We start from the raw sequence: 24,874 nt of genomic DNA, 5'->3' as shown, positions 1-24,874 counted from the left end.
TGGGAAAAATCTTACATAACATAAGGGGAGGGGGGTTGAAAAACCCAGAAAAATTGCGTAATAATAAAATAAACGTAATAATAAAAAAACGTAATTAGTGTACGGGCCCTAGCTGCCTTAACGCTGTCATATTCATTAAATAAAACCAATGAAATTTAAGCCAAATAATGTCGAAAGTTTGATGAATATGGTGTTTATTGATATGTTTTGAAACAAGATAGAAGTAGCGTAGGTACGATGTCAGGCCATTTGGCCGAATGTCGTTTGGCCGAAAAGTTGAATTTGACCTCAGATTATGAGTAGTGAATAGTGAGTAATGAACGAAAAGTGAACTGAAAACTGAGAACAGAGAACTATGGTTTTCCATTGTCCTTCTTCATTCGCCCTTTTCCTTTCTTCCTTCACCCTCCCCCTTTTTCCTTCTTTCTTCCTTCTTCCTTCTGCCTTCTGCGTTTTTCCTTTTTCCTTCTTCCTTCGTCCTTATTTCATATTCCGTCTTCCTTATTTTTTCTTCCTTCTTATTTTTCTTACTTCTATCTTCCTTCGTCTTTCTACTTTTTCCATGTATTTCTTCTTCTGCGTTTTTTCTTTTTCCTTCTCTCTTCCTTCTTTCTTCATTATTCTTCCTTCTTGTTTTTCTTTCTTCTATCTTCCTTCTTTCTTCTTTTCTCCATCTTTTTCTTACTTCTTCCTCCTTCCTTCCTTCCTTTCTTCCTTCTACCTTCTTCCTCATTTCTTCTTCCTTCGTCCTTCTCTCTTCTTCCTTCTTCGTTCGTCCTTCTTCGTTCGTCCTTCTTCCTTCTTCCATGTTTCTTCTTCCTATTTCCTGCTTCCTTCTTCTGTCTTCCTTAATGCTTCTTCTGTCTTCCTTCTTCCTTCTTCATTATTCCTTCTCCCTTCTTCTCTTTTCCTTTTTTTCTTCTTCTTCCTTTCTCTTCTTTGTTAATTCTTCATTCAGAGATAATCTTCCTTCGTATTGCTTGCCAATCGCTATCTCACTTATCACTTATCACTTCTTGCTTCCCACTACAAACCCTTCTTGTTTCTCAACACTCACTTCACACACTTAATCAGGAACCGTATTTCAACTATTCGGCCAAACGGCATTCGGGCAAATGACCCTTTAGGCCAAATGGCATTCGGCCAAATAACCCTAAACCGAAGGGACATGGAATGGTTTTCTTTTGTCTCCTCCTTCACTGGTATCCCATTCCAGAACTGAGGGAATGACAAAGTAAAGACATAAATTACATACTATGAAAATTTTATTTATTAAGGCTCTTTAAAACGTAATCAATCCGATAACGACGATGATTTTATTCGAATCCGCACTAATACTAATGCAGTTTTGAATTAAATTAAATTTTTTGGGGCTATTTACCGACTTACCCTCCATCATTGCATATTCATGGCATTTTCATATTAATTTTTAGCTTAACTAAACTTACAATTACTTATTACTTTTTTTCCCCACTGTAGTGTTGAATATATCACTCCTAAACACTATTCACTAACATTTTTCTTTCATCCTTAACACCAATTATTTCACTTCACGTCCAAAAACTGTTGAAAACTGCCTTCAAAATTTCGAAATGAGAGGCAAATTTGTCAACCGTATTGTGAAAGTAATAAAATGCGGAAGACTAAAATCCACTAGCGCAATAAGTGAAATGGTGAGTTCGGTGAGTTCAAAAACTACGCGATGCAACTTTATTCAATTTGAACAATACAACGTATAAGCCAACAAAGGTGTGCATACACAAGAAAATAATTATCTCTTTACCGTCGCCAGATTTTTTTTATTGGAAAAATCATTGCTGTTTGTCAGATTGAACAAAAAAAAATTAAACATGTTATGTAAGCTTCTGGTAAATGCCAAGTGGTGTATAAATAATTTTAAAACTATACATACCTATGTATTAGATACACCGTGAACATGTATTATGATATAAAATAAACAACTCGGCAAGTCTGTCAACATTACGTATCAACTGGCATATTTTTAACATCCCTATTGTCATCTTCCAAACTTAGACGCACATGTTCATGATAGAATTAGAGGCGAAGGTATAGAATTGATAGTTCCGTTAGGTTACGGCAGGCATGAAGAATGTTTTTATAGAAGTCGATTTGAAAGCGAGCGGAGGGCAATATTTGTGATGGCACATATCACACGACCTTCCTTCTGCCAAGCTCCCGTATGAAGGGGGAGGGAAGAATGTGATATGTGCCATCACAAATATTGCCCTCCGCTCGCTTTCAAATCGACTTCTATAAAAACATTCTTCATGCCTGCCATATCCTAACGGAACTATCAATTCTATACTTTCGCCTCTAATTCTATCATGAACATGTGCGTCTAAGTTTGGAAGATGATATTAGCATTTCCATATCATTGTAAATCGTTTAACTTCACGTAGAAGTAACACACACAAAAATCATTAATTTAGTGTACTACCCTTGGTGGGGGCATCCATCAATTCAGCTGTTATTGGTCGACGGTACAGCAGCAGTGCCTTTCTCTGCTTTGTTCTCTCCGAGGCAGCCAAGTTGGTTGCGACGAGACGGACGCAATGAGAAAACAGAACTGTGCAATAAAATCCTATTCGACTAAATGCTGATGTCATATTAAAAATTTGGAGACAACACTCGTCGATAGAAAATCCTTCGCAAGCGATGGCATATGAGAAAATCAAACCACCTTCCTTTTGCCAGTGGAGATATATCAGCTTCCACCAATCCACACTGATATTCTTCCCTCCCCCTTCATACGGGAGCTCGGCAGAAGGAAGGTCGTGTGATATGTGCCATCACAAATATTGCCCTCCGCTCGCTTTCAAATCGACTTCTATAAAAACATTCTTCATGCCTGCCGTATCCTAACGGAACTATCAATTCTATACTTTCGCCTCTAATTCTTTCATGAACATGTGCGTCTAAGTTTGGAAGATCATTAATTTTATCCCTATAGGTCATTGCGCGCGGCAAACCTAACCTCACTATTTTGACAGGTACTGGTCCTGTTGTTTACGTTTCGGACTTAGAATTTTTTTTATTCAAATTAAATCTGCATATTGCACGATGTTGAAGACATTCTGTACATTCCGCATTCAAATATTGGTAATTATCGATAAGTTTAGGTAATTATCGATCAGAAAATCCAAAGAATCATAGAAGAATCTCAAAATTAAAATAAAGTCGTCTGTAACAAGAGGACCAGTACCTGTCAAAAGTCGTGCGTGACGTCACTGTGCAATGGAGTATTGTTTTAGGGTCTGTCTCATTTGGAGAATTAAACTTAAAAGTGACAGTTCGAAAATTAAAAAATCACCCCGTTATAAGAATGGCTGGTGCTACCCAGCAATTCCAATAGGACATCGATGGAAAATGATTCGATATCTGTCAAAAGTAATCTTGCTCTGCGAGCAGGGTTATTTGGTAATTATTGAGATGTCACTTTTAAGTTTAATTTCAGTTTAATTATCCAATTGAGACAGAGCCTTATTAGTTTTTCTTAAAGCTGATTTTATTTTATGCATACACTGTAAACTCGGCATTACTCATTAATGTGCAAAAAATACACATTTTTTGATGACATACGAAGCTGTCAAAATAATGGGTATTTTGAAATTTTGTATAATGCGTGAATTGTGCCCACTTTCATACTCCAAGCATTTACCCATTAATGGGTGAAAAATGAATTGAGCTGTTTGTGATTCCATCATCGGAAGTGACAGGCGTTATTTCATCAAGTTCTTGGTTTTACAAAACGTAAGTCAGTAAGTTATACTATCGAAAATGAACTCCCGCGGGAATTTGCCTCGACGGACTCTGCTGTGGGTATTTAAATGCTGGACAAATATCGCAGCGCTCCCACAGCGGATTTCAACACGACGACATTCAGACGTATTTGCTGGAAGCAGAGACCTAGGCGGACGGCCACTAACGAATCTGAGACTGGGCGCTTGTCTCAAATCAACCTACAGCTGCTCCTCGTATTTAAAGGATGAGGACTTTGATTGACGGCCACTCATGGATGTGGCTCTGGGGTGATCACCTCAAACCAAACTACAGTTGCTCGGTGCTCCGCGTATATGCAGCGAGCAGAATCCTTGGCGAACGGCCACTTACGGATCCGGGTCTGGGCGGCTTGCTTCAAACCAAACATGAATGAATTCACCTTGCTTCACGCTCTTTTTGAACGTTAAAAAGTGCATCAGAATCCTTGAGATATATGCTGTATATTTTAATATATACTGAATACATTGAAATAAAAATGTGAACATTCCAGGGAAAATTCCTAAATATACTTATAGATGTTTTTATTACATACAAATTCAAAGAAAACGAAAATCCAAATATTCCATCGTCGTAATGCCAAAATGGGTATTATTTACTCCTTTCTCCAGACAAAAAATTTACGATAATGAGTAAAATTTACCCTTGATTTTGACGTACAAGCCGTTTACCCATTAATGAGTAAACGCTGTTTACTCTTTTAATGAGTTGAACTATTTAACTTCATAGTGGGAACTTTTTTACCCATTAAAGAGTACTTTACTGGCACAGTGTACTTTTGGAAGAAAATCAAAATCGTTTAAAATCGACGTGGGACTCTTATGCGAATCGTGGCGGTATAGAGAAAGTATCATACACCTGTGTTCAGAATAATAGCAGCGGAGGCCGTTCATACAAAATGTTTTACTTTGACAAGCTGACCTCAACAGTAAGGTCATCTTTAGTGTCTCGTACTTGACTTGACTACGAAACACTGAAGACTGCCTTACTGTTAAGGTCGAAATAAGTATCTGTCAAAGGTCCAATAAAGTAGTGGAATTAAATGGAATAGTACAAACTCGTCTTATAACAAGTGAATTATTCCACTAAAAGCTTAAAATAACTTTCTTATGTAATTTTGTTCTCCGATGACCGATTGAGCTGATATTTTGGCAGTGAATTATGATATAAAATAAACATTTCGGCGAGTCTGGCAGCATTATGTATCAGCTGGCATATTTTTAACACACCTATTGTATATGTTGAAATTATTATATGTTCAGTATCATTTTTTCCTTACCACTCGTTAAAAAATTATACCAAATTTTCAAAATTATTGCAGGTTTTGTTTTGGAAATATCTGAGAAACAATTGGTTGAAATGTTATTAACTTGTACATATGTAGGTACCTTCTGAGAGACACTACGTAGATTAAATGAATAATATGAAATGTGGAATATGACATTTGAATTTCCCAATATCTCCAAAACAAAAACTGTTAATATTTTGAACAATTTGATCTAGTGTGTATTTTTTTAACGAGTGGTTTGATAAAAGATATTTTAGTTACTAGATAAAGATTGTCGCTGTCGTCGCTGTCCGGAACATCTTTTGCTGGCGAGGATAAGGGATCTAAATGTCAATGAAGGAAAAATACATACGATTTGACAGTTTGATACCACACATGTTTCGGACAGCAGAACAAAGGGAACCGAAGCGACAATCTTTATCTAGCAACTAAAATATCTTTTGGATTGATACTTTATATGTGAAAAAATCAACATAAGGCACAGTGGGCAAGTAGGTAAAGGAAATCGTAAGCTATCAGTAAACTGTTCGTCCTAATGACAAATATTTGTCAAGTCAGCCTGATATCCATGTCGATTTCTAATCGGTTTGATAGATGTCCAGAAAAACTTGACAACTTGTCATTATGACAAACAGTGGACTGTGGGCTGTATAGTTCTGGTTCAAGTCATAAAAGTTAAATGTAATATGTATAAAAATTCACACTACGAATCATCTATCCAATATTTATGTGCCTGCAAACAAGATTTTTGGAAAACACTTTTAGGAAAAAAAATTGTGTAGCCAAAAAATCTGTTTGATTTTTTCACTAGGGGTAAACAAAAAAATAATGTTGAAAGAGGATTTTTCAATATAAAAGTACATTTTCTGTTCATGTATTCAATGCGAACAATAATTATATTGAATAGAACATAATGGTGATCATTTGTGATGCTATTTTATACTTCACTGGGTGTGCCTCCATTAAATGGTTTTTATTTTTTAGTTGTCTTCACTTTAAGGACATAGTTGGAAGAGTACCACGATGGCAGTCAATATGGCACCGGACCTTCCACGGGTCAACCCCACACCTCCCGCACTCCTCTCCCACCAACATTCGAATGCATCGAACAGCATCGAACAAAAGTTTAATATTCAGATTACTAACCTGTTCACAGTATCTTTATGTACTTCCCGTGATAATTAACATGTTTCTTCAAAGAGTCCTATGCATTTCGGCTCTAAATATAGCATAAACCAGCAGTTGCGTGCCAATTTAACAGCCGTCCGCGGTTTGGTGGGTTATCACTGTACTCCACTTCTTCTCAAAGGGCATTGAAAAAAATAATTTTTTACACACTTCTCCGCTTATGAGCAGCCCGAAATGTTGATGGAATGCAAATTAAACTTCACTTTTTAGATTAAGTCACTTGTTTGAAGAAAACTTAATATAAACTGCAATTTTTTCCCGAAGAAAACTATTAAGAACTGATCGCGGAGCGAATGTAAACACCGGTACCGATAGCAGCAAACTAATAAACAGGGTGGTTCAAAACTGATTTTGCTCCGCCACGCTCAGTCGATTATGTTTCATATTTTGGGTGTCTTTCGCTGGTTTCGGTCGGTTTGAATAGGGGATTACCGTGCACAGGTCGTTTCAGGTTTGTATGGCAGTTGATATGGCGAGGTTGATTTTTACATTATTCTGATTGTGGCACTCCGTGATTGGGCGCTGGCGAGGGAAGACCATATGACTGGATGAAATTTGAATATTCAAGAGCTTTAACTCCAACAATGCATATTGAATGGACGTTCCAATAGTTGGGAGTCGATTTTAATCGAGGTTGCAAATCTTTAGCATGATAATAAAGCCCCAAATACAATGTCGGTGGAACAGAAACGGAAACGGCAAATTTGACAGTTAGCCCATATATTTTCTGTCAAATTTTCCGTTTCCGTTCCGCTGACATTGTGTATGTGTAATTGTGTAATTCAACAAAATAGCCAGATTTTTTCTGTGTATCTATCGCACCAGGAGCAGATACTACATACAAAAAGTGTGCCATGGGGGTGAGCGGAGTATAAAATGCTATTTCAACGGATCTTTCCTAATGAGCGTTCAGTGAAGTCTCTGGAATGTTGCTTTCAGCTATGTGGGTTCTCATTTCGCCAGCGTTTGGAGGGGAGTCGCTGTAGCCAGTTTAGTTTAGTCATAATAGTTTTCATACAAACTTGAACCGGCTTGTTCTCAATCAGTTTTTGTTCAAATCGGCTTTTGGAGGACACTCGGAGCATGGGACGGAATCAAATGAGCGTGGGTCGTTTTTTGAACCACCCTACTAATATTCTTTGTTTTTCATAAATACGACACCAATACTACTACAGTATTTGAAAGTTTGTATTGCACCAATACTTTCAAAGGTTTGTTTTGGCACTCAACCCACCTTCACCTTAAAAAATCAGTTTTTATTCTGCTATCGCACACGGCAGACGCGTTCTGGTTTGTTATCTCTCGCTAACGTGAAAACAATGAACAATACGCAGGAATCAACACTAGTAGTGGATTTCATGCGGATATGCGGATGTCAAAAGCATCCAATTGCATAACACCCGCAATCGTGTTCTTATAGGGTTGATAGACAAAAAAGTTGCTTTGCGCTATCAATTAGAACACAACTGCAAGCGATCAATTGTATGTGAAGGAAAGTCATACAAGATACCAATTTATATGGATAGTGATGCAGTAATCGTTAGAGTTCACGACCTACCCGCATGCTCAAGTATGGAGAAGTTATTTCTATTCGGAACGAGTCATGGAAGCATTACTTTCCAGGGACTCCGAACGGTGTACTAGTTCTGCGTATGACCTTACTCCAACACATTCCGTCTTTCATATCAATTGGCGAGTACACCTCTATGGTAACTTACTGTAACCAGCCGAAAATATGTCGCCGGTGTAATAAACCAGCGCATCCAAACGAAACTTGTGAACAGTCAAATGGAAATATTGCGGCAGTTCCATCAACACTTCCCTCAGAAGACACAAATCAAAATTGATCAACGCCTCCTAAAACAGCAGCAGAAGGACGACCGCAAAACGATGACGAGTGGACTGACATCGAAGACAATGCATCTAATTCATCGTCCGAATATAATGAAGTAACGAAATAACGCCGGCGGTCAAAGCGAAGCAGAGATATGGATGCAAAAAAGCTTGTACGGGTCAGTGTTTCCTCAACGCGGATCAGATGGAAATTGTTGAGAAGGTTCAACAAATTTTGGGAAATAAAAATGGGAAGGGTTGTAATACTAAGTAGTATTAGATGAATATCGGCTCTGTTAAGCTGGATGCGGCGAGTGAGCCTTAAATAAACGGAACGAAAAAAAACCTCTTTAAAATCGTTTGTGTCTACCATTATTTTCCATAGCAATTGATGCTTGGTGATAGTGTTTTTTACGCACAAAGAAATAATCCTTGAAATATTTATCAATCATAAGGGTTAATGCGGGTTATTCTTCATTAATAATTCCCTTAGGAATTCAGTCCAAGAACAACAAAAGCTAAATTTTGTCATTGCTGATTTCATCATTTTGAGGTTACCTTTGAGTTAATTTGTTTATCAAAAATGTATAATTTTAGTCTTTAAGATCTGTCTTAGGCTTTGGTCCGAGTCGCGAATTAAAAGCAAATTAAACTTAAAAATTAAAGTTGAATAATTTTCTAATAACCCTGCTCGCAGAGCAAGATTACTTTTGACAGATATTGAATTATTTTTGATAGATGTTTTGTTGGTCTTGCTGGGAAGCACCAGCCATTCTTATGACAGGGTTATTTGCTGTTAATATGTGAATGTGTGTGTGTGCTTTTGTGTGGGTGCGTGCATGTTCAAATAAATTTACAGTTTATCAAAACCTTACCTCTCCTCAATTATTCTGACGCTGCACATGTTTGAGCATTTTCATAAGCTTGATCGCAATATTAGCAAGGGCATTGCCCTTGTTAACAATCGATCAGCTCTTGCATGCACGAACACGCGCGTCTTCAGGATCTGTAGCACTTTATATACACTACACAGCCGACCACGGTCACTGCGGTTCTATTGTTCTTCTTTTAAGCGAATCACTGCACAAAAGTAGAGCGCAAAAACCAACCGCACTGAACACGCAGAGGAAATCTACCTTTTTGAACTAAAAAATAAAATTATTGAAATATTTTTTAAACTCAAATATTTTATTTTTAAAATCAAAACTGAAATATATTTAATTGAAAAATTTTCATTGTTGTTTCTACTGCAATCCAGTATAAATAAAACAATATATTCAGCCTTCGCAACCTAGCGGCTACTGAATCTCGAGCTCGTTCAGTAGCCGCTAGGTTTGCGAAGGCCGACGGAGGTCCTTCGTAGCTTAGTTGGTTAAAGCACCAGTCTAGCGTACTGTAGGGTCATGGGTTCGAGTCCCATCGAAGGGAAAGTGGTTACCTCCAATACATTTTCCAAATCAATATCTTCCACATAACGTACATATTCACATATGAGTTTTCATAACATTGTAAATTAACGTCCAAGTCGGGTGGTTTAATCCCCGGAAATAGGCAATTAACTTTGATTGAACTGATTTAAAATCTATTTTGTCTTCCCCCCCTCGGATGTTTTTTGCCAACAAATATTTTGAGGGGGCAACAAAATAAAATTCTGATAATTTTGAGGATTTTCAAAACATTCTTTAACAAATCCGAGGAGTTTTTTGATTTTTTTTTTTCATTTTGATATTTATTTTTTATTATAACCCCCCTTGACCTTTCGGAGACCAGTAGGACAAAAAGTTAATTAAATATTTGTAACGGCCTAATTGATAATCACAAGAAATTTAATATAACATTTAAAATACATTTTTGATTACAATATTTTTTTTTAATTTAAGAAAAATAATATTGAAAGCAAAAATTTTTCTTTTTGGTTTACAAATATTTTTTGTACAAACAAAAAAAATATATTGTAAATTCAACAATTTTTATTTTGAGTGCTGTTTTGAAACATTGTAGAAACAACAATATTTTTCGTCTAATCAAATCTGTTTTTTTGATGTAATTATTTTTGTTGTTTTTATACTTAATATCGTTGAGTTTAAAAAACAATTCTCTGTGTGAATAACGGTCGAGACGAGACTCGCAAAAGAGTAGATTATCCTTACTTTAAAAAACCCAATTATGTATTCGGAGTAAGGTGAATAGTGTATGATTCCTCTTGATTTTAAAAGTAAGCATTTGACCGAAATAAGGCAAAAGAGTAAATGACTCCTTCTTTAAAAGTACCCATTTGCCCCGAATACGGCAAAAGAGAAGATGGCTCCTTCCTCAAAGGTTTACATTTACCCGGAATAAGGCAAAAGAGAAGAAGACCGCCTATTTAAAAATACACATTATTCCGGAATAAGGCAAGAGTAGATAACCCCTTTTTTAAAGTACGCCCAGAATAAGGCAAAAGAGCAGATTACCCGTTTTTTAAAAGTAGGCATTAACCCGGAATAAGGCAAAAGAGTAAATAACCCCTTATTTGAAAGTATGCATTTGTCCGGAAAAAAGGCATAAGGGTAGATGACCTTTTTTTTCAAAAGTACGCATTCTCCCGAAAGAAGGCAGAAGACTACATGACTCACTCTTCGAAAGAACGCATTTGCCCGGGAAAAGTCGAAGCGTTTCTTTTCTTCGCGTACGATCGGAATAAGACAAATAAGCAGGTGATTCCATCTTTAAATAGATTATTCTAATATTCGAAGCACGCATTGTTCCGTAAAATGGCAAGAAAAGGTCACATTAGTAAATTATTTCTTCTTTCAAATCACGAATTTACTCGGAATTAGGAATTAGAAAGAGTAAATTAGTTCTTAAAACACGAAAATGCTCAGAATAAGGCACTAAATCAGATGACTTTTGTAAAGCACGCGTCTGCCTAAAGTTTTCATAATACTTTTAATTTTTATGACAAATGGTAATTATGCCATATGTTCGTTATTGCCAATCCCGGGTAGAGGTGAATAACAAACAAATAACATAACAATTGCAAATTTTGCTGTGATATTAGATTTTGTTATTCTTATGTTATTCATAAATAACATAAAATAGCATCCGAACAACAAGTTTAGTTATAATAGTAAAATTTGTCATTCATATGTTATTGTAAAAAAGCGCAGAACAACAAATGAAGAACACATTTTGCAATCATAGCAAAGTTTATTTTTCATTTATCATTTGCTTTTTCAACATCAATAATAACTGATTTTGATATTTTCTTTTCTTCGAATATTTTGCTATTGGTTTGTTATTATAATAGCAAAATGAGTTATTTATGAGTTATTTGCTAGAGCAATGTCTGTTATTATTTTTGCTATTTTAGCAACTATATCAAACAAACTAATATCATATTTTGCTATTTAGTAATTCATATATTAATAGTAAAATTTGATATTATTTTGCTGTTTTCTTCTACCCGGGATGGCCCTAAAATCATTGTTTTTTTAATATGACAAACGGTTCTTATGCCAAGTGGTCTTTATGACAAATGGTCCCTGGCTATTCAACTCGTTATGCCAAATGATATTAATCCAAACGACTTTATGTCTTGTGAGGTAGCCTCGTTGAGAGGGATTAAGGCTTTTTTAGAGGTAGCGGTAAGATCGCTGAGCAACAGAATGATTCATGACTACTAGACAACAAGAAAACATGCATCTGGTCGATCTAAGGCAAGGGGATATATTTTTCATAGACGAAGGTAGAATCACGAAAATCAGAATTTCATTAGGCTGTTTGAACTTAGACGGACATCCGTCTAAGTTAAAACAGCCCAAAGCAATTCTGCCTTTTGTGATTCCTCCTCTCGTGTTTCTGCCTTTCGTATTCCGCATTATGTGCTTTCCGCCTATGAGTATGGCAAACAGAGTATGGCAAAAGAATACTATTCAATGTGGCATTTGCCTTAATAAGGAGAAATGCGTGCCTTAAAAGAAGGAATCATCTATTAATTTGCCTTATTCCGTAGGATCTAAAACAAAAGTCATTAATGAAAAGATATTTTAGTTACTAGATAAAGATTGTCGCTGTCGTCGCTGTCCGGAACATCTTTTGCTGGCGAGGATAGGGGAGCTAAATGTCAAAGATGGAAAATCCATACGATTTGACAGGTATGTACCACACATGTTTCGGACAGCAGAACAAAGGGAACAGTAGCGACAATCTTTATCTAGTAACTAAAATATCTTTTCATTAATGATTAACCGTAAATCAGGTAGTTCCGTAAAAAGGGATTCAATCCACCAAATGGCATTCCGTATTTTGGCATACAACCATTTTCAGCATCAAAACAACTATGACTACCATTTGAAAAATGAGGAAATTGATATGAGCAGGGTTTCGACTTTTCGTTTCAATGAGACCAAAGCAAGCGTTTTTCGGGCCAAGGGAGAATCTTTTTTCGTTGTTTATGTTGAGGATCATCTTTCACCCATCAATCTTTTCTCTAGAATCAGCCTTGGAAGATAAACGAAAATCTTGCTTATTAGATGAAAATCCTTTTTCGTTTCATTACTTTTACCGCTCACTCACTTTTCGGGAGAATTATCGCAGAACAATTATAAAATTGTATGGCCGCGCCGGGATTCGAACCCAGAATAGTAACAATAATAGCTGTAGGAATGCGCTTACTCTAGCCACACCACCACGCTATCTGTATGGAAGTGATAAGTTATTTGTTCCACATAAGCTACTACCATTTGCACTTATGATGCCACGAAAGGACTCGAATGTGAAAGAAAAAGAGCAAACCAACGTTTGGCGGCAATCGAAGTGAGCGATAAATGGTTATCACTCTCCAGGCAGTTTTTCTTTTCCGAAAAGCGATTTCTTGCCGAAAATTTTCGTGAGGGAGCATCCTGTGCTCCTGAGATTGAGTGAGCATTATGAACCCTGGATATGAGGATAACGCTCATCGTCTTTATGCATGGTCTAGAGCAGATCTTGAAATGATAAAAATACACAATGCAGTTGACGGACTTGACCATGCGGTTGCCCAAAATAGATGCAAAAGAGATTTCATGAGTGAAAAAAAATATTTCCTGTTGGAGGGTGCGATATCACACATTGTATAAAATAAGAGCAATTTTATATATGGGCACTGAAATATCGACGTTTCGTAAAAGAATTTAAAATCAAACTAGAATACAAAAAAATACTCACCTAAAACTTCACAGTAGGTATAGTTCTCCACTGGCAGTGGTAAACTGAGCAAACTGAACGGATCAAACCGAACGGAATCGCGACCGCAACCCGTACAAGTCACCTTTGACTTTAGCTGACCGTAGAACAGATCCACAATAATACTTTGATTTCGCGCATGGTGTTGATTCCAAGCCTCAGCGGCAACCACAACATCCGCTCGGCCATCCGAGTCCTTCAATTCGCTGTACGGTTTTTCCATAACTCGGTTCAGATCCTCGTGAAGGGCGTCCAGTAGCCAATCCAATAGTTCCTGTGAATCGTGTTGACCTCCACCAGAAAACTGCGGGGCATGTTTGGTGACACAGAAGCGTAGTTTTAATGGTGCAATCGATCGCTGAGATGCTGTCCACACTTCTCGAAGTAGTTCGGCATACCGCATTGCAAGTTGTCCCTTAGTGCCAAGTTTATTGGCCATATTTAGTTCGAACATATGCATCCGTCTAATAAAATACTGAGTTAAGGGCTGTGTGTTGAATAGAACTTGCAGAGCTGCGTTCATAAAGCACGTGTTTCCTAAGTTATGCAGGCCGGTAGCACCCGGTGGATGTTGAGATTGGATAGAAGCAATAGTGCCACGTCGTTCCAGATTGTTATGGCTGTTGCTGTGAGCAATTGTGAGAGAGCCGAGTTCCTCAGGCCATGTAAGGTCTTTGTTACGGATTTCTAGTAGCAGCTGATCGTTATCTCCGATGGAAAGTTCTTGTAGTGTGTTATTGTCTTCTTCCAAAAGGTATGGAAATTCAGTTACACCGGTTGGGATGGGCGCCAAATGCCAGAGCCGGATATCTTCCACTCGTAGTTTTAGTCTTTGGCACAGAAATTCAGCAACTTGTTTGACAGTGGCAAGCCTACTAAATGCTGCTGTATAAGCGAGATATTTTTTTGGTGGCTGTAGAGCATTTGTAACAGATGTGCTCGAGTAGCTACCGCTCGTTAGTGCACCGTATCCGCCGGAAATATTATTCCAAGCACTGTTGTTATTCTGTTGTTGCTGAGGAGGTGGAATCTGATGACGAAGTATTCTTAAGTTTAAGGGATACAGTTCCAATTCTACATCACCTGTGTTGAGCGGTTGAATAACCTGTCTCGGTAAAGGTAGAGGGCCGCTATACCACTGGGAAAGAGCCTTCCATAGAGAATCCGGGACTAATTCGAAATCTCTATGTTGAACGAGGGTCAAGTCCCGTTTCAATCTACCACCTTCTCCCGTCAACGTAGGAATTTGTTTGTATAAAATAGGTGCAATCAAGCTTTGGTTGTCTATCATTCCGGGTGGACTACCCGGGTGTCTACCACATGAAATTCCGCTACTTCCCGAACCCAGACTAGACGAATCGCCAGTATTAAGTAAATCTCCCATGCTTTCCGTCGAGTTAGATGTAAAACTTTCATCGCATATTATTGCTTCATCAACTCCTGCTACTGAAGAAGCTGCATTGTTTCTATTAATCGCATAGCTCGATGCAATTTTACAATGTACACATGAAGAGTTCGCCGACGGTTGAATATATTGCGACCAATGATGCCACCAATCTGACGATATCAAGTACCAAAACTGACCAACTTTGTAACCCCTACGCACCTCTCGGGCCAACCAACCTTTAACAATATCACCTTCTAAATGTTTGCATTGTGGTCGTAATCCCAACACGATATGACAAACTTCAAACAGAAGATCTAGGAACGGTTGAACCAGGTTCGTGGTACTCTCTATACTCCATATCAGGAAATCCTCTTGTGTAAACTTAAACTCCGGAAATGGATCAGTAATCGCTGGACATTCTCGAACAGTTCCATTACTTCCCATGCATAGCTCTTTGGTTCGTTGATACAACTCCTCCATAATTTGCTTTCGAGTCAAGTTTTTGTAACACGACGCATTTGTTTCTTTAGCTACAAACAATAAAATGTCCACCATTTTACCAACCTCCCCAAAATTTAGAACTCCATCACGATCGATATCGAATACTTTAAAACAAAACTTGCTCCTTTCCACATTCGGTCCTCGACAAGCTGCACTCACACCGCAGCACAGCTCTTTGAAATCAATGTGACCATCGTGGTTTTCATCGAACGCTAGAAATACCCCTCCAAGTGCAGCTTTCGGAACGGGGGGGCTGATTAGTGGACCAAGTGATTCTAAGTCCAACTGCCCGGTAAATGCCAACCCTTTTAACAACCAAAATACTTTCTCCAAGTCCCCTATATCTTGCTCCTCCAAATGAGTAACTCCAGCCAAACTCTGATAAAAGGTGGGTGTTTCCAGTTCCGAGCTGAGATTGACACACGCATCCTGAAGAAGCCATTTTGATAGTACTGTCGCACCTTTGTATATTTGGATCCACGATTTGAACTGTTCGAAGGTGACCCGATCGCTTAGTCCGAACAATGCAACTGTATATTTGGGTAAGCTGTTGGTTTTGCTCACTTGATTGTTGTTGTTGTTGCTAACGATTGTGCTGTTGCTACTATTGCAAATACTACTATTGCTGGTGGTCGTCGTATTCAGTACGTTGCTTTGGTACGTGGTTTCGATTTGAATGGCCTTCAGGAAATCTTGTTTTATGATGTGAGTGCCTGGTTCATTGCAGTACAAATTCCATAGGAATCTGAAACAAAAGTAAAATTTTCTTTTTATTTTTTGATGTGCTGGGCAGTGTTGTAAAATGTCATTTGCATTCGTTTGTATAATTCTCCCAGAACTTTTTTCAACTAAATTCTGTCGCGAACTCTTACCATCTGTTCATTGATTTCAAACCAATATATGACTAAGTGGAAAGAAATGAGATGTGGCAGATAATATCTGAAGATGGCTTTCCGGAGAAACTAAATTAGCAGATAAGTGCAACGATTGATGGTTCGAAATTAGATATTTGGATTGCAGACGAAGTGTCACCCCCGTTTGTGACCTTAGATGGATTCATGCAGGGTGTCGCACTTCGTCGCAGTTCTGGCGTGCAAAGGAACTGTACTATCGTCACAGGGTCGCATATGCTCCTGGGATTTGTGGACAACATCGACCTCATTGGAATCGATCACAGGACTGTAGTGAAGGTTTTGGGAGACGATGAGAATAAGCTTAACCATTGACTTTACGTACATGGTTGCGGGTAGAGATATAGGTAGACCTAGTGGTCTTGGTGCTGAGGTAGTGCTTGATGGGAATGTTTTTTTTAGTTGAAACGCTTGTGACATGTGACCAAGACGTTTCCAGTGAAATGAAAAGACGTATTTCTGCTGCGAATAGAGCCTTCTACGGCAAACATAAACGGCTTAGTTCCCGCAACATGCAAACGGAAAGGAAATTTGCTGCGTATACAACTGTGTGGTCAACCTAAAGCGTGGTCATTCAAGAAGAAACCAGAAAGCTTTAGGGTATTTTGAGCAGAAAGTGCTGAGAACAATACTTCGTAGGAAACTAGAAAATGGTATATGACGCGGACGCATGAATCACGAGCTGCATAAAGTGTACAAAGGAGAAAATTTTGTGAGTCCCATAAAACACGGCAGACTTTAGTGCGAATGTCGGAAGGAAGAAGAGCGAAAACAATATTCAGCTTCATGCACGCTGGTTACACGCGAAGGAATCGGAACTGCGGACCCTAAACGCACGGGGAAACTAGAGGAACATCTCCAAAAACGGAGATAATGAAACTCTACAATATGCCAGGCATAGATGTATCGACGCTGTAGCCAACCAGGTATACAGGTAGATATGTCGTCGAGCTATCGAGCTCTACTCGAGCAGCGTGCGCTATCAAAATATTATCAAAATGATAGCAAATTGAGTTTTTGATATCACTCACACCTATAACATATTTTGATATAGAATTGCAGAGTACTCTAGCAAATATCATATTTTGATATTATTTTGATAACTGAAAATAATAATAGAGTCCGTATTCTATAAACCGCATGAAAACATATTTGAGGCCGTACACTTATTACGTGACAGCTTAAAGAGGGAGGAGGGGTACCAAATCCGCGAATGCAAATTTTAAACTATTAATGATTTTTGTAATTGCCTAAAATGACAAAACCTGTACATAATATATTTTTTGGATATTTGTACAACTGGGTGATTGTTCCCCGTTCTATATTTTAGGATCATACCATTTGCACTTCCATAAGGAAATAAAGAAGAATTCTAAAATGCTCCAAAGTTTCGCGCGCATGTTACTTTTTTATAATTTACAGATCGCCGACTTGAACAAAGGTATATCCTGCACTCGGTACTCATGTTCTGATCAAAGTGTTTGAACACGAGCACAGTGTTCGTGTTCAAAATTATGAGATTGTTTGATCACAGTACACTGTTCAACGCGAAGCAATTCTCTCTATCATCCGTTGCATTTGGGAAGCCAGTTCTTTGTTATTTGTTGATGAAAGTCAAAAAAAAAAAAATCTAGCTTGTTATGGCACAGACAAAGTTAAGGTGTGGTGTGATATAAACTTATTCCCAGTTGGATAATCATACGGAAATGTCTGGCAACAAAAAAAGATAAGATGCGAAGAGTCTTTAACGAAGAGGCTTTAACAATCATAAACTCTCAATTCTAACAAGTAACATGAAGCGTCGCTTGATACTCATGCATATAGCGCAGTCTTCGCGAAAGAATTGGATCTTTGTGAAGAATCAACCATGCCGAAGAACTTAGTTCAAATCGATAGGATTTTTTTTTTCGAAACCCTATGTGTCAAGATGGTAATCGCCGAAGGGTTCACTTTCAACGTTTTTGAAAAACCTGGTATTGAAGATATCTATCTATCGGAACAATATTATCGAGAAGCTGGATTGCGTAGAAGAAGGGAGGCTTTTGTTGCTCAAGGCTGATTCAGCAACTCACAGAGGCAGGAGTGTAACTGTCACGGGGCTACCCCAAATGGCATAATGCCATTTGGCATAACGAGTAGAACAGCCAGGGGTCATTTGGCATAAAGACTATTTGGCATAATAAAGAAAAATAGTCATGATTTTAGAGCCATTTGGCATACAAATTTAATTTTGATTTCCTTATATTGATATCATCTCAAATAAATTTAAACAAAATAGGAACTGAATTAGATATTTTTCTGGTATCAAGACTTATAAAAAATAACTAAATAATAACTAATCTAGTTTATAAATCTTGATATCGCATAATATGTGTTCGATCAAACGAGTAACTAAATAAGATATCAGTATTTTGATATCACTATATGATCCATGAATCAAAATAATATCAAATTGAAGTATTTTTTTCTGTTTTTGCTCGATACAGTCAATATTATAATGAAAACTCATTATGTAAACCGTAGAAAAATGCCCGATATTAAAATAAGTTTTTTTTTTGTTTTCCGTGATATCAAAAATTGTTATCACTTTGTTTATTTGGATACAATATTTAGTTCTCAACTTTTGATGTGATTACTACTAACTCGACCACAGGGTCACCAAAATTTGTTATTGCAAGTGAAAGTATCAAAATATCAAAATAAGTTTTCAGTTTGTTTTCATTCTCTGCTCGGGTACCAAATACAATTTATTGTTAAAAAAACTTTTTAGTTCAGCAATATCTTCGAAAGGTTTAATTTTATTCACGTTGAATGTTTCGTCTTACGTCTTACCTCGTTTAATTAACAGGTTGAGGGTTTGGGTAAACTCCGCTTAAGAGTTAAGCGAAGGTGAAGAAATATTTTAATGGTCTGATCATTCTGAAGCCTAAGAATCAATCGTAGCCTAACTATAATAGTATGTGTCGTGGTCAGCTATCCGATTCACTATACAGTGGTAAAGTCGCTCCTGTTTCCTGTCTATTGGTGAAAAATTACCGAGAGTGAAGCCGCTGTAATATTATTTGTACACTTGGGACGTTTTTTACACGGATGGATTTAGTCAATTTCTTGTTCTCCCTCAATTTCCTCATCATTTTAAATAGCACCAGGTTTTTCTTCGTTTTTTGTGGGGTCAACGACCCAGTGTATACCATTGTTATAATTTATGATTTTTATCACAGCTCCTCAAAGTGTTTTTTTTTTCTTTGAGCAAGGGTAAACGGAAATCTGCACCCAGACGCCTAAGGTGGTTAACTCAGGTAACGTGGAGATGGGTAAATCATGTAACTCTTACCCGTCCCAATAAAACCAAAACCCTCGCACCAGTCCTTATCCCCCAGCCCGCAATTGAGCAATACATCAGGAGGGCACTATCGAGAACGCACACGCTTATGCTAACGCATTGAAGCACACTACATCGACTTCAAGAGTGATAACCCCTGCTGCTTGTACAAGACGCCACCCTCGCTGCAGTTCCGACATGATCTGTAGAGATGCCGTGTGCACCGTATTCCATATAACTTTTTCCCGACACATCCTCTCGACGAGGTTGTCCGGGGTTGTACCTATGCCGCTGACAAGCAGCATGGCATTGCGTTCTATTTCGAATCGCGGGCATGCAAACATCATATGCTTTGCCGACTCTACCTCACCTACAAATTCTGGGCACTCCGCAGAATCTACGAAGCCAAACCAGTGTTAGGTGGAAGTTGACCTGACCATGCCACCCAATTCGATACGTCCGGAATTAGTCTGTGGGCCCAACAACCTTTGACTGCGGTGTCCCATGCTCTCTGCCATTTAAGCAACGAGGCTGCTCTCTTGACACGTCGCACTTGCAACGAACTCCTTTCATTAAAGCACTCCACATCTTCCTCTGGGAGTATGTCAATTGGCATCATCCCAGCTATAACGCACATCGCCTCATATGATATGGTGCGATATGCGCTTGCGACTCGAAGGCACATCAGCCGATGTACTCTGTCTGTATGCAGATTTGCCTTCATCCCTCTATTAGAAAAAGTTCCCTTACGTTGTATTCGGCATTTAGTGCTACGGCCCATTTTGGTGCGCCATAGCGGATGATAGACAATGCTTCCCCCGCTATCAACCTACGCACCTGACTATGTACCGCCGATCTGCTGGACATAATTCGACATAAGCATGCTTGGTAGTCATATGGCTAATGGCTACCGCTTCTGACATATACGCAGGAGGTTGTGGGCTCAATCCAAGGCCCGTTCTATTCCTCCTTCTTTGTATCTTTTCATATACCGTGATGTGCCCTAATTTCGCGCGCGCCCTAACTTTGCGCATTATAAAATCATTTATTTTTTTTCAATTTTTAGGTACCAGTCAAAATTGAAAAATCTGGAGGATTACAAAATATCATTGTTGTTGAATGTTTTTCACGAAAAAATTTGAACAACAAACTTGGTTTAGTACACCAAATAAAAATATTTCAATTTGATCCTCCCTGAGAGAGAGAAGCCAGCTCACTGACAGATCGTTTATTTACTATGTCTTCTTCTTATTTATTTGTGTGGAAACCGTGACATCAAAGTAACATTTCATAACGTCGGAAGCATCATTTTTCACTCCAATAAAAACTTGTTCGAATTAGCTGATTTTAATGATTATGAACTTCCTAACGTAGAACAAAACCTATATCTCATAATACGGGAGCATTCACATGGATAATTACGGATTCAATTCACTGTAACAGATACCGTGGACCCTCGATAATTTGAACAGTACCTCATTCAAATTAACGGGGGTCATTTTTAATTTGAACTTCTGGTTACTCTATTTGCATTAGAAAAACTGGTTTCTGGCTGCTCTCTTGGCTGGTTTGTTTTGATTCTGCATTCCGTTTCACGATGTTCCATTTTTCTTTTCTCTATTCCACGTGTTAAATGACGTTTGAACCATTTTTAATTTGAACGATGTTCAAACGAACGGGGTTCAAATTAAAAAGTGTTCAGATTAAAAGCGGTCATATTACCGGGGGTCCACGGTATAAGAAAAGTTGCGAACATAAATTGACAAATACATAATTTTGGTTACGACCATTTGAAGTTCCATCGCAGCCCCATAAAACATTTGACAGATGGAAAATTTCCTGATACACCGACGAAGTCGGGTGCCGAGGAAAACAACTGTTTTTATCTCCGACGAAATCGGGTGCCAATCCAGGTGTCGACGAAGTCAACTGTTTTATTCACCGACGTAATCGGGTGTAGTGAAAATCAACCATCATGAATGCCAACTAAATCTGTTGCTGACTAAATCATATGTATGGACAACCTATTTAGTCGGGTGGCTCTTAGACATTATTTAGATCGACGTATCAATCGATGGATCAAGTAGAATAATAGTTGATAAATTACGTTTGTTTAGTGGTATTGTTTACAAGTGAAGCAGTTGAGATCTTTGTCAAAATATAATTATTAAAATTAGTTAAAAAGAGAATATCTAACACGTAAGTTGCAAAATGCGTAGTTCAGTACGATGGCAAGTATGTGTGTGCGCAAAAAGTATCGCCCATTTTTGGCACTTATCGTTAACTAAGCAATAAATTCCGACGGAAATTTTTGGTTTCCATTGAAAATTGGTCGGACCGGACTATTGACTAAAGGTCAATTTCTTCACCCCCGCTTAGTCACTAAACCAAATTTAAGCGGGGTAAACACGGGGTAAGTTTAAACGGAGGTGAACAAATTGGCCCTAAGAGTCTATGGTCAAAATACATTCTTTTAAATTACTTTATTGTAAAATTTGTAATAAACCAGTTCTTTACTACATGTTTGGTCACTTATCTTCAACTGATTTGTTTGCTTTGGCTTGCTTGCATTCAAGAGGAATTCTATCCCACTGTTTCCCATGGTGATTTTCAGCCCTGGGCTGGCTCGCCTCGTAACCCATGGTGAAATGATCGGATCAGATTATGAACTCTGAAGCTATGACCAAATACATTTTTTATTCCCCCCCCCCCCTTGGAAATGAACGCAAATAAATGTGAATTGATGAAAATATCTGAATCTATCTCCCTAAAGTGCAATTTTGGCCTCTCTTGTGTGCTTCTGTTGTTACATTTTATAATACACGAGAAAGGCACCATCACCGCTATAGATGGATTATTCTGGGTTTTTCAAGTTCAAGTCTTCAAAACTCTAAACTATCCACCTAGCGGTAATGGTGCTTTTCTCATAGTTCTGATCCAGCCCATAATCAATAGAAGTAGGACAGGATTCCTCTTCAAATGCAACCTGTTGCAAGGATAAGTATCTAAAAGGTGAACTGAACTTTTAACGCGTTTTTTAAATATTCAAATATTTTTAAACTAACTATTTCTAGTTGCCTTCATTTTCCAATACATAGCCTATTTCCTCACGAATGACAGCCATCAACTCCAGGAAGATAACTCCTGGGCCCTACATATCGTATACCCATCAACACATGGGCCGGGATCTACGGCTTTTCTTGCTTTCTGAAGGAAGATGCTCTCAAATTATTTTTTATACTCTATTTCATAGTGATTTAATATATATATATATTTATATATATATACCTATATTCATTTGGAGTTTTTGAAAGGAAAGTGCTGCGTACCATCTAGGGTGGGATGCAAATGGGGGACAATGCGTGGAGGAGACGAATGAACCACGAGTTGCAACAGCTGTTGGGAGAACCATCCATCGTTCGCACTGCAAAAATCGGAGCTGATGACTTGCAGACCCTCCGTAGACTGCGTGGTTGGCGACGTGTAGCCATGGACCGAGCCGAATATAGACGACTTTTATGTGTACTGCAAAGGCCACTTTGGCCTTAGCCTATATAAATAATAAATAAATTTATTTTCATAATAAGTTCATCACTTACTAAATCAGATAATATCGATCAAATAAATAAAAATAAATCACCCTATTTCGTCGGGTTATGCTTGCTTTCGGTTTTAAATATCCGATTAATAACTTATTTTGGTAGACCAAAAACAACCGATTTCGTCGGGAATCGTCTACTGTCCATTAGAATACAATTATACTAATCGAGCAATTTACTTGCTTTTAATCAGCCGATTTCGTCGGCTGTATTTCATTATTTGATTGAATCAGTTGATTAATCATCCAATTCTTCAGATTTTCATCGGTCGATTTCATCGGTTTTATTGCTTTTCTGCCGTCGAATACGCTAGCCGATTAGTCTACCTACTAAATTGCTTCAAATCTTTTGATTTAGTTGGCCGATTTAATGTGTTGTTTAATCGCTAAACGCCCCTGTAAAGCTCCCATAAGCGTCTGTGCAACAAACAACCGATTAGTCGGATGCAAAGTAGGCCGATCCGACCGACGAAAACCAACTAAGTCGGGGGAAAAGTCGGTAGGATGTTTTATGGGGCAGTCACTGCGAACCGAAAAAGTAAACACTATGGATCGCGGTGACATTAGGATGAACGTAAATAAAGCGAGCTGTCTTCTCTCTCTCAGGGTCCTCCCATCGATCGCCATATTTGCTTGTGCTTAGCACAGCGACGAAGAACATGACCCAAGTAAACAAATTACTGTACAAAACTGACTACTTTTTGGAAATATTTGTATCCATTATGCTCTGTTGGATATGTTTATTCGTCATTACTATTGAAAAGTGTAAAATTTTATGTATTTTGTGTTTATTTAGACTTTCGCTTTGTGAGCGAAATTAGGTATATGAGAGTAATTATGGTGCCTAATTTCGTTTATTGTTGTTGCGTAGTTTCATTTGCAACATTCTAATGAAACAAAAACAATATAATACACAGGACAGTTTCACCCTGAATAGAACCCGAAACGCTTTTTTATCTAATTTTCAGGCGGATAACCACCGACATCGACTAATGTTGACTTGAAAAATCTTATAGATCAGTGCCTGCAATAGCTACCAAATCCGATGAGTAAAATGATGCTATGATGTGCGATGTGTAAAATGATGCTAAACTTAAGATAAAACTACAGCAGCTTTTTCGATCATGTATATAATATTGAAGATGTCTTGAATAAAACACATATTTGAAGATGTCCTATGTAAGAGATAGCGGAATTTAAGACTTTCTTTCATGACGTCTCGAAAATTTGAACATTTTTTTATACACCAGCTAAACATTGCTCATACAATGCCTTTTTTCTTAAAATATGGTTTATATTTCAGAAGCAAACGATATTTTAGGAATTATGACTTGTGTCAACTAAAGTGCATGAAGTAAAATCTAAGCAAAGCTCCAGGGTCGAAATATAGGCACATACCATTTCGACTAAAGAATGGGTCACTGACGGCTGTCTGATAACGTTATCTGCATATTTTGAACAATGGATGCATGCTTCTATTGGTTAATTGATTATATTCCATCAAACCAATAACGATATTCAATTCCAAACATGAGCGAAGTTAGGAACACTTTTGCGCGAAATTAGGAACTACCGTGCTGTACCCCTATTCCGTTCACCTAAGACAATGCGCTATGTCTAAAAGCTCTAAAAAATAGCCGTTCAGTATTTTGAAGCTGCAATTTCGCTACATAGTGCCATTTGCTATATACAATTGAAAAGAAAATATGTTGGGATGCATTCATAGACTTAGGCTCCACTAGTGAAAAAAACATTGACAAACTATGTGGTCCTAATTCCAATCATCTGAAATGGCATTGTTCCTAATTCCGTTCATTCGTGTTCCTAATTCCAATCACCCGAA

At 37.9% G+C, this 24,874-nt stretch overlaps 1 protein-coding gene across 13 annotated transcripts in view; it reads right to left on the bottom strand.

Annotated features, from left to right (window-relative positions):
• The window catches only part of LOC134220824 (ubiquitin carboxyl-terminal hydrolase 32), a 174,269-nt gene that overhangs the window by 81,143 nt on the left and 68,252 nt on the right, over positions 1 to 24,874 (bottom strand). For all 13 annotated transcript variants that reach the window (XM_062699923.1, XM_062699926.1, XM_062699935.1 and 10 more), the window contains one exon: positions 13,295 to 15,945. In XM_062699923.1, the coding sequence (XP_062555907.1) occupies positions 13,295 to 15,945 (2,651 nt within the window). The remainder of the gene's footprint in view (positions 1 to 13,294; positions 15,946 to 24,874) is intronic.

This window comes from Armigeres subalbatus, chromosome 3 (assembly GCF_024139115.2).
Source record: "Armigeres subalbatus isolate Guangzhou_Male chromosome 3, GZ_Asu_2, whole genome shotgun sequence".
NCBI lineage: Eukaryota > Metazoa > Arthropoda > Insecta > Diptera > Culicidae > Armigeres > Armigeres subalbatus.
Note: the sequence above shows the minus strand (reverse complement) of the source record. Positions and strands in the feature narration are given on the sequence as shown.